The following is an 11,337-nucleotide window of genomic DNA, read 5'->3' as shown; positions in this document are numbered from 1 at the left end:
TTTCAAGTTTCAAAATGACTGCCTTGTGTTCATCTCAGATGATATTTTGCGGGTGTTTACTCCACTGAAACGGCCTTCGGCTAATGCTAAAATCAACAAGCATTCCCTAGGGTAACACATTTTTAAGGCAAATGATACATTTGTACTAGCATGCCCTGGGGTCACATGTTAAACTTTGCCAGGTAAAGAACACACAATAAATGCACCGGTCGTTATCTGATCTTTTTCCAGAGCAAAGCAGTCACTACAATGTGCAACAGGATTGTGAAAAACTGCCTTTTATTAAAATGATTTACTGCCAATGTTTATGCACAGTATAAAATGAAAGTCACATCGATGGAATACTCCACAGAACGTCTCTTCAAGTACAATCAAAATGTCCTAAGTCAGTAAACAGATCCTTCAGAAGATGTATCAATTTCCATAAAAACAATTATTTTATTTTTTTGTTTAAAAACACCAGATTTACATATATCCTGTCCGCTAGAGGTGCATGTAAGGCTAAGTCAAATCGATCCATTTTCCAAGCCCCTTGTGACTACAGATTAGCACATAAAGAAAAAACAGGGAAAACAAAGACCAAGCGTGCACCAAACCAGCTATAACGCAATTGAGGAAATGAGAGGCCACTGAGCATAGGTCATGTGACACAGCGAGATCACACTGTCTGGAAGAGCAGAGACAATAGTATTGCACATTCAGACATCCCTCCAATCTTGCATAACATAAAGACGGAGATCCCAGTAGTACAAACCAATCTTTTGGCCTTTTTCGTAACTTTCCCCTTACGTTGTAAAATAACAGAACTGTAGACAAGCTTTGTGTTCATGGAGTGTAAACAGCAGGACTTTTACGGAAAATATGAATGATTGCCCATATTTATATTTAGTCCTCCTCTTGCTGTATCCAAACTCAGCAGAAGCATTGGTGGCATGACCTTTGGAATAAAGCCACCGACGTGTGAGTGAACGCAGGCCAGGAGTTCTGTTGTGTCTGTTAAACTTCACCTTGATACATATGATCATGAACACAAAAAAAAAAAAAAAAAACGGCCTAAAATTGTATTCGTAAAATGATTGTGTTTCCCGCTCAGTAATGCAACAGTACACCGATGACGGCCCGATAATGTCATGACAGAGTGAAAACCCAACGGCTTGTCTTGGCCACCACTTTGTTGAGTGACTGTCACCATGGCGACGTCTATGTGCAGACCCTCCTCTTGTCCTCAAACAGCTTGCGGACCGTATAGACCTGTAAAGGCAGTCATTAGATTATATTAGATAAGATACAATTTTATTAGTCCGCCGTAGGATAAATTTGTTTGTTACAACAGCCCAGCAGCAGTGTAAAAACACAGGATAAAAATACAAAACAACACAATAAAATACAAAGTACTAATGCAAACAAATAAGAGACGCTAAGGTAAATGCTAAACTAAATGCTAAAGTAAGGACAAGACAAGACAAACAGAACAAACAACAACAAACAGGGCAAACAAAAGACGGTATAAACAACACAAACTATAAATGATAAAAGCGTAAAATGATGAAATAATCATGCAATGGATCAGCATCAAAAGGGCGCACGGTTTAAAAAAAAGGCAAAAAAAAGCAACAACAATGCTAATCCAACTTCTATCTTTTACAACTCATTCTCGCGTGCTTGAAAACGTTCTCGGGTTAGCGCGTAGCCGCCGGCGTGCTGGGCCGTTGCTCTCCAGCCTACCTGTGTGAAGGCCACGCAGAGCATCACCAGCAGGCTGGCGCCGGACCAGAAGGAGACCCTCCACAGGTTGTTCTCCAGTAGGTTCCGGTCCCGGGCCTCGAAGGCCCGCAGCACCGTCTGCATCTGCCGGCTGCGCTCCAGGCGGCGATGCACAGAGTCCATGGACTCCTGGGGGACAGGGGGGGGGGGGGCGGATAGGCTGGCTGTTAGGGTGCCCCACTACCAGCCCAGATCCTAGGTTAAAGGAAAGGATGAGGTGTAGTCCACGGTCTATCTGATGGGCATCCTCTGTGCCGTACCCTAGCCCCCGCCTTGCTCTTAAAACCCCAAATCACTTTTTCCAGTTGAAAATGGGTCCATTGTAGCCTTGTCCTAACTAGACCTTGTCTAGAACTGCTATAAAGACAAACGATTACTCACTTGAAGGCGGGTGCTGTTGAAGTTTAAAACCTATTGGCTCTGCCCAGTGCCACTCCGGATCTGCCTTAACCAATCGCTAACGTTTGGTCGTGACGTATTTCTTCCTGCTGCTTCCTGGTATTCGTTTGACTACAACTGAAACTCGCGCACGACCTGTACGTCACTGTTCTCAGGCCGCGCCTCCTGTTCGCTGATTGGAGGGACAAACTTGAGGGAAAAGAAAGCGTGCGAACATACACTACACCCAGACCGAAGTACTGAAGTGAAATTAAAATTGAGCGGAAGTACGGAGGCGGGCGGAACCAGGTGGTGGAAATGATCCAGCTAAAACGGCGTTTACTTATCCTCTAATGAAATGCACCCTAACAGACCCGTTTCAGAGGTGTCATCGTAGGACAAACGCAGGTGTCAAACATAACACAAATGATGGGTCTGATCAGATGCTTTCATTTATGTACCAGGGCACGGGTAGAAGACTCATCTTCACTAGTTTAGTCTACTACCTGTGCTCTGGTACACAAGAGTAGCAGACCCAGAACTAGAGACACCCGTTTGAAAAGGGTCTATACAATGCTAGTCCCATTGGATAAAACCTGCTACTAAACAAGTGCTTGTATTAGTATTATTAGAGGAAAGATATGTGGGAAGTGAGCTATTTGAGGACATGGGCCTAGCATGCATAGAATAGTCTAACAATACAAATGAGGTCAGGTTGTGCCTAGGGGAAATACAGTAGGCCTACTGATTCTTACCCGGATGTCTTCCAGTTTGTACTCCAGTAAGCTGCCGTCCGGTTCCACTAGCCCTCCCAACTCCTCGTCCATCGCAGTATCTCCTCCTTGACCCTCGATTATAACCTCAAAGAACACAATTTTCTCTGAGAAGCGACTAAAACGGTTGTCAAAGCAGATCTGGTAGTCTCCAGCCTCCGTTGGCTCCACCCTAGAACAACAAGGAGTTAAATCAAATCAGATCCACGTCTCGGGAGAAACGTCGTTAGATTTGTGATGGTGAACAATAAGTGAAGTTAGTCAGAGGTAGCACGGACATGTGGACTCCGTCAGAACGGCGGAACTCAGAGATGAGCTGGAAGCCTTGGGGGGAGAGAATGGTGAAGTCTACATCCATACCTGCTCCAGAGATCACCTGGTTGACACAGGAACAGAAAGATGCAACAGGTTGATTCGCAGTGATGACACATGTAAACAACTCATGTTGTTATTAATGAAGAGATAAGGGTGCAACATGATATAAACCACACCCTCGTTTATTTCCATAGCGGAAGCACACAGAACAGAGTCGGCTATAGACCTCTGAAGAATAAGTCCCGCCTCCGAGGCTCCGGGTTCCCTTGGTCAAATATCTATGGGAAATAACATGGGGTTTTTGCATTTCGAAAAAGAGGCATCAATTTGTAAAAAAATAAATAAATAAAAAACACAGAGGAATTAAAATAAACTGGTACACACATTTCACATAACCAAGTGCAAAACATCCTGCACATGAGAACAAGTGTATAGCATTTATAATCGTTTACTACTTTAACGGCACCGACAATCCAAAAAGCCAGTCGAAACGAGATGGAAAATGTGTGTAGTTCATAACGTGACGCTGCTTTTACTTCTTCGCCACCTACAGAGTTTGTTATGTACGATCATTCAAAAACCCCATGTTATTTCCCATAGACATTTGACAAGAGTCTCGGAGGCGGGACTTATTCTTCAGAGGTCCTTCCCTCTAAATCAACAGTATGGTAATAAGGATGCATGTACTGAGCTGTCCGCTTTAAAGTTTAACAGGACGACTAATATGAATGTTAAATACAGAGAATAGAAAAACAATGTTACAAAAAAGCATCATTCGTTACTTGGGTTTTTGAGACATCACACCACTAGTGCGTGAGGTCTTAAAAACCCAAGTAATCTCGTAATCGCTCACCCTACGATTATTTCGATTTCAGAGGGGAAAGCATTTATTTTCCAGCAGCTGAAGTCAGGAGAATAAACAGATGTATTAAAGTGGATGGATGGATGGATGAATGGACGGATGGGATACGAACTGTCTTGTAGCTGCTAGGCAAGAGAACGGTGGACCACGTATTGCCCTGAAATAGCGATACATGTTCATCCTGGCTGCATGAGAGCCGCGTCCGGCCCCAGAGCCGCGTCCAGCCCCAGAGCCGCGTGCAGCGCCGAGCCGCAGCACAACACGTACCTGGAACTCGACCTCCATCGTTCCATTATTCTTAGCGGTTTGGAAAAAACACTCAGTGGTTCCGGCTTGCAAGAGGAAGGTGAATTCGATGTCTTGGGTCTGTCCGAAAGAACACACCATTCCAAACCAGGAATGTAACAATATAGAAAGGAAAATAAAGCATTTTCCACCCTCCCTTATTCCAAAACATAGATCCATCGCGTAAATGAGAATAAATAACGTTAACTACAACCAACGACCATCCGATTCCATCTCTCTTCCGCATCAGAACTTTCGGCGATTGTGATAGGTTCGCTCCCTCATTCTCACGAACCAATCGGAAGCCGAAGAGTATCCAATCTTCTTCATGACGCTTCCAAGGCCAACCTGTCCTCCGCGCTGGTAGTGTCTTCAGGTCACATGATGTCCACGGCACACGGTCTATAATGGGGAATCCCGTTGTGGTTTACAGTCCAATTAGCTCAAGCGTCAATGTAATGAGATATATTTGTTTAGGCGTCATCTAGTTTGATTACTCATTCGATTTTTATTTAAATAATTCTCCAGGTAGAGTTATATGTAATACAATAATGCGCTAAACCGTGTGTGTGTGTGTGTGTGTGTGTGTGTGTGTGTGTGTGTGTGTGTGTGTGTGTGTGTGTGTCCTGAATCTGACGGACGAGCCTGGGCATAACCAGCAGGTTGCTTAAACAGCTTGTTTTTAACGCCAGCTAAAACATTTGCTTCCTTTCATATTCTCTGCTCTCATGTCATCACCTCTAGTGGCACAGGGACCAGTCCAGTAATGGAACAAGCCTTCCTGACTAGCTTGTTTGGCTGCTTCTTGTCCCCCCGTGATGAGGCCGCTCCCCCAGCCAACAGTCTACAGCGTGGCATAAAACCCTAGACAAACAGAGACCAGCTGATGTCCATGCACCTGAGCTCCCTAAGGGCCTCTTCAAGATAGCACCTTGTTGGTTTTTCTTCCAGTCCATCCTGTTATCAACATGGATGCCCAGGCAGGGCTGTGTCCACCAGAGTCCCTAGACCTATTCATTCAAGCAGGCAGTGGGTGAGCCTGGCTATTGCCAGACCAAGCTCAATCGTAGATTGCACGTTGGTCCGGGGAGGCTGCTGTCATTTTCTTCAGCACAAGAGGCGTGATCAACGGGTGGAGTTCAAATGACTCTGTACACAATTGGCTGCTTGCTGTCGTTTCCCTGTCGTCATTGTTGTTAAACCAGCCAATAGCGCGCCAGGGGGAAAAGCCAGCTTGGTGATTGGCTCCCGTAAAAGTGGATGGGAAGCAGGAAGAAATGGATTGCTCCTCTCCAGAGCCTGGCTGGGGCTGGGCGTACTCAGTCTAGCAGTGGATAGGATCTTGGACAAAATGAGCTAATTTTCTCTGCAGTCTCTGCAAAGAGTCTCTGCAAAGACACAGTGTTGTGGTCTGATGTCTCCTCCCTGTGTTACCTGTGTCATGTGCCGCTCCTGGGTGGGCCAACCAGGAACATCTCAAAGGCCAGTCCTAAAATGAGGATCGATGATGGCCCCTTCCTCCTAACATCAACAAGTTCTTGTGAGGGGACACTCATTTACGTTTACATTTCGGCCAACATCATTTGTGACTACTTTGCTGTATGCTTAAATGTATGAACTCCATCCGAACACAATACACCTCAACAAACAATGCCTGTGTTCACATTCAGATAAAGAATATTATCCAGAACCAAGTGTAATGTTTCTATCCAGTGTATGACCTAGTCCAAGGATTGGAGAGATCTACCTCTGCTCTACCTCTACACATTTTCTAGTTTAGAAAATGTGAAAATAGTTTTATTTGTTAAAAAAAGCCCAACAAAATCAACCAGGGAGAACGAGAATGAGAGAGCGAGACAGGAAGTGTGAGTGAATGGATGATAGCGTTTTGTAAGGGAGGGCCTTATTTAGACACGCACACGTACAGTGGGAAACAGTGTTAAACTTTGCTACATTTCCTCCTTGCATGAACTTGCGTTCGTGAGTAAGATAGTGAAGACAGGAACCTGACAATCGCTCGCATGACACATCAGACAGCGACATCTTACAAGGTTATTCACAAGTGAAGCCACAAGAAAGCCAGTGGAGACACCAGATCTGTTTTTGTTTTCATCTGCATTCAAAACACGAGAACCATGGAAGTGCTGATTGATCAAATGGAGGAGCAGAGGGAAATTTGAGCAATACCCAAATTCAAGGTAATGCCTCTGCATTAAATTCCAGAATACTTCAAGATTGTATTTGAGTTATATTAAACCTTTCTGAATGAGTTGCTTAACAACTTCTGTTGCTGCATTTCCACATGTCACGGCTGAATGTGTTTGGAAATGGGTTTTTTTCCGAGAAGTTATGACGCTGTATCCAGCTGGTAAAGAAAGAAGTTTCCAACAACCCACTAGCCAGCCGCAGCCATCCCTTATTTGTGCAATATTTTCTCCACAAATCAAATGTATCGCTGGACAGACACGTGGTTGGCTTCTTGGCCAGAGGGACACTACTCATCGTTTCAACGTCATCATTTCAATTACAGTAAAACACTGCCGGTTCATCACTGCCCCACTGCTCATTCCTTCTATTGCCTCTGCTCTTCAGAGGCACTGTGGAAGAGACGGTGTACAGAGAGACAGAGGGCAGTGGGGATCAGGAGGCATGTCATCGGGTGGCCCAGACACCCCTCCCCAGCTCTTTGTGGTGGACAGCCAGGCTCCATATGCTCGACTGCCCAGTGCTAGGGGCAGGAGGAAACCCAGCACCATCCAAAGGCTTCTGCTCCTCCTTGTGGTCCTTGCTTTGTCAGGAGTTTTAGTTGAGGGAGTCTTCATCTACTACCTGTACAGCAAAGGTACCCAGGTGGGCACCCAGGTGGGCATTGGTGTGTGTGTGTGTGTGTGTGTGTGTGTGTGTGTGTGTGTGTGTGTGTGTGTGTGTGTGTGTGTGTGTGTGTGGGAAATCTGGAGGTCGAGGGAGGTGAATGGGTTTAAAATGTGATGCAACTTGGAAACTGCTGACAATGAATTGAATTTGACTTCTACAGAATTCCCCAAACTTTCTGTGTCATACTATTTTACATTTTATTTATATGGCTTTTAAACATGTTTTACTGATTTATATTTATTTATTTATTTATCTATATTTATCTTTCTTTATTTTTATTTTATGGCCTTTCCTTTCCTTTACTTTACGGCAAGGGCTGTAGTATAGTGTAAGCAGAGTTATTGGTAATATTGTGATGTTGATGCCAATCACATTAAGTGGTCCTTAATGTATACGCACTTATTGCATGTTGTACGTCCCACAATGCTAGTATTTAGCATTTTGTTGCATCTTATCCTAGCTATCTTTGCTTTACGGTGAATGGGTTAACCTGACAATTGTTAGTACTTGGCACTTCCATGAACATCCTTATTGTACTCTTTCTTCTGACAGATTGGTACCACCATGAGTCAAATTGGAGATAAAGGTACAGTCTAAGTCTATGGCTGCTTTGACTAGTGTCAGTATAATAACCTATTCATTCATAAAGAAGATATAAGAAAGATATTTATTGATTATTGATGTATTGAAAGATCTGTGTTCACTTGTACGGAGAACACAGATAACCAAACAATGGCTATGGGGGCACATCCAAAGACTCAACAAAAGCCCTCTGCACACCTCAGCGGTCAGAAGGAATACACACACACACACACACACACACGCACACACACACACACACACGCATGCCTGCACAGACGCACGCGCACACACACAAACACACAGAAACCCATGTCCAGATTTCCCACACACACACACACACACACACACACACACACACACACACACTCACACACCCACACACACACGCAGATGCAAGCATGCACACATGCATGCACGGATGCATGCACGCACACACACGCACCCACGCATACCCGCACAGACGTACGCGCACACACACAAACATACAGAAGCCCACGTACAACACACACACACACACACACACTCACACTCACACTCACACAAACACACGCACACACACACACACAAACATACAGAAACCCACGTACAACACACACACACACACACACACACACTCACACACACATACACAAACACACACAAACACACACACACACACACACACACATACAATACACACACACACACACACACACACACATACAATACGCACACACACACAAACACACACAAACACAAATTGTCTCTCTTTTTGTCTTAACATCAGGCTCCACCAGTCTTAAGGAAGGCATCATACAGTGGAAAAATATTAATTCCACTGCCACCTTCACCTACCAGATGGAATACAAAAATGGAAGCTTGATGGTCCAGAGGAAAGGATTCTATTACTTGTACTCCAAAGTGTACCTGGATCTGTCAGAGGGATGCACACCCGTCCAGCTGAAGTTAATGAAGAAGACACATGGATACCCTGACCCAATAGAGCTGATGCGCTCTAAATGGTGAGCCTCCCTCTTTCTAGAATGACTTCAATGCTGCTTTCTTGTCTGAGCCACTTCCTGCTTGTTTGTTAGTAATCGACTCCTTTCATGCAAAGTTGTAAACTACAAGGTTAATTGATTTTCTGCTCTTATTTTATATATATAATATAATACACAATGTAATATAGAGCGTTGTGATTCTTATTTTTTTTTCTTAAATAGGGAAACCTGTTGTGAATCAAGTTGTCAATCAAGGTTTATCTGTTCATCAAAAATTGTTACATAACAATAAGCCTTTCAGTCACTGGTCAGAGGAACTTCATTTTCTACCCCAGAGATACGAAATATTGGATAATATTGGACAAAATGTCACACAAAAACACCCTGTTAACCTGTTTATTACATATTCTATGCAAAGGTGACTCTATGATTCTATGCAAAATGTCAATGCTTGACATTTTTTATACACCATTTAATAGCTTGTACCAACATGTTTTTAGTGTTGAACCAATAATGCAAAATCTCTTCAAAAGAAAAGTACCTTCCGTTCCAGAAAGAGCATTTATTTACCAGTGTGGTTTGTGTCTGTGAATGCTGTGTGTGTACATGCGAATGTGTTTGTGGCCGCCTGTTAACTCTGATTTGGCAGGATGTGGGTCATGCACGTATCCTGCAACATCATCTTCTGCTTCTTTCCCACCAATGGCAGGTTCAGCTGCCCTCATGGTGGGAGATCCACTGATAAGGAAACCTTTCTGGGCGGTATTTTCCATCTGGTGCCTAAGGATGAGTTTTATGTAACTCTTATAAGTAATAAGGCCATGAAACAGCCAGACACTGAGAGTTTCATCGGAGCCTTTATGCTATACTAGTATGAATAATTGTTGTATAATTAATTGCTGACTCATTCCACATTCGACACTCATTCGACATTCATAGTATGATTCACCTAACATGGTTTGGGTTGATTTAAAGATTGCTGTAAGTATGATTTGAGAGTTGTTAAGAGAGGGGTCGGAAGAGAGATGAGATGAGATGAGAGATGAGAGATGAGAGAGGGATTTGGAAATAAACAACCCCCCCAAAAAAACACCTCCTCCATCTCTGCCTCACCTCTCAAACTATACATGAAAAAGATCCCCTGATTGTTCAGAGATGAGTAGGGGGAAATATGGAATATACATGTTCTGATATAGAGGTACAGTCATCCAGTACCTTCAATTTCACCCAGTACTGGCTGACAGGTCTATGATTACTATGAACATTATGATTATGATTATGATTATTATGATTATTATTATTATTATTATTATTATTATACTGCATATTTTGTGCCTGATAATAGTCAAATGCTGCCTTTAAGTGTTCATATTGTTAAACATTAGCTGCTATGCAGGTTTAGGATCATGTTGTGTGATACGTTTTGTTGTATCTAAATTACTTGAGAAAAGTATTTTAAATTAATTTTTTTTTAATTTTTTTTAAGTAATACAACCTTGAAACTTTTTTTTATGGTCAATTTTTTTATTTGTTTTTTCACTCATTGTTTACACATTGCCGGGGAAGCATCTTTGTAGCCCAAAATAAACAAATGAAAAGCAAATTGATTCGAGCAGCCTTGAATCCATAAGTATAACAGGGGCACAGTGAAATATTGCTTGCTCTGAAGCCTGCTCCCCCTCCCCGCATTCCCTCGTTCCCTCCAGCCCACCCAATCGGTCCCCACCCTTTAACCCTTAACATGATAAGGTCAAGGTATTGAACAATTAAAATAAGAAAGAAAAAAGGTCACACATACACACACACACACACACACCCTGGAATCTCATGTCCATTGTGCACATATAATAAATATCATTCAGACATAGAAGTATCAAATAAATGCTATGCTCATATGATGATATCCACAGAAGTCACATACATAAAATTTAATTAGAGTATACATAAAATATATGCATACCTTTCGAATAAGTTCTAGTTTCCTCCATCATATGATGATATCCACAGAAGTCACATAGGATATACATAAAATGTGAACCTTGAAACTTATATGTGCTATTACAAATACACTTTTTATTTATGGAACACAAGGGAGAAGCATAAGGCAGGTAAATACACACTCATGCATGCACGCACGCACACACACACACACACACACACACACACACACACACACACACACACACACACACACACACACACACACACACACACACACACACACACACACACACACACACACACACACACACACACCCCTCCTCCATTCACTTCCTCTACGGTAACTGAATATAGGAACAGAGCATTTTAGGACACACACTCTCAACAGGCACTTCGAATAAATATATACTTTTAACGAATCAGGTCAATTTTATTTGTGTAGCCCTTAATCACAGTTACAGTCAGTTAAAGTAACAGTAGTAACAGTAATGATGTAAGCAAATAGGCTTTTCTTATGAACACAGCTTAATCAGCTTTGTAAGCATCATTATTTTCTAGGATATTGAAATTCTTCTTCTACTGG

At 42.8% G+C, this 11,337-nt stretch overlaps 2 protein-coding genes across 4 annotated transcripts; one reads left to right on the top strand and one right to left on the bottom strand.

Moving 5' to 3' along the window:
- Positions 1-282: 282 nt before the first annotated feature.
- Positions 283-4,604, bottom strand: tmed1b (transmembrane p24 trafficking protein 1b). The gene is made up of 5 exons (XM_084464993.1): positions 4,360-4,604; positions 3,194-3,291; positions 2,898-3,087; positions 1,726-1,893; positions 283-1,251 (listed from the first exon to the last, which is right to left on the bottom strand). The coding sequence occupies exons 1-5, from the start codon at positions 4,555-4,557 to the stop codon at positions 1,201-1,203; spliced, it is 705 nt and encodes a 234-aa protein (XP_084321119.1). The 5' UTR covers positions 4,558-4,604; the 3' UTR covers positions 283-1,200.
- A 1,805-nt stretch (positions 4,605-6,409) lies between these two features.
- Positions 6,410-10,364, top strand: LOC311340124 (tumor necrosis factor ligand superfamily member 14-like). 3 transcript variants are annotated; one of them, XM_084464990.1, is made up of 6 exons: positions 6,410-6,575; positions 6,970-7,239; positions 7,804-7,837; positions 7,973-8,038; positions 8,600-8,834; positions 9,523-10,364. In XM_084464990.1, exons 2-6 carry the CDS (start codon positions 7,027-7,029, stop codon positions 9,683-9,685), a joined length of 711 nt encoding a protein of 236 aa, XP_084321116.1. In that variant the 5' UTR covers positions 6,410-6,575; positions 6,970-7,026; the 3' UTR covers positions 9,686-10,364. The 3 variants fall into 3 exon arrangements, with proteins under 3 accessions (XP_084321116.1, XP_084321117.1, XP_084321118.1); XM_084464991.1 differs by having other exon boundaries at positions 6,908-7,239; XM_084464992.1 differs by lacking the exon at positions 7,973-8,038.
- Positions 10,365-11,337: the final 973 nt, after the last annotated feature.

The sequence above is a fragment of the Micromesistius poutassou genome, assembly GCF_964030765.1.
Source record: "Micromesistius poutassou genome assembly, chromosome: 3".
Taxonomy (NCBI): domain Eukaryota; kingdom Metazoa; phylum Chordata; class Actinopteri; order Gadiformes; family Gadidae; genus Micromesistius; species Micromesistius poutassou.
This window is presented reverse-complemented; position numbering and strand designations above follow the sequence as displayed.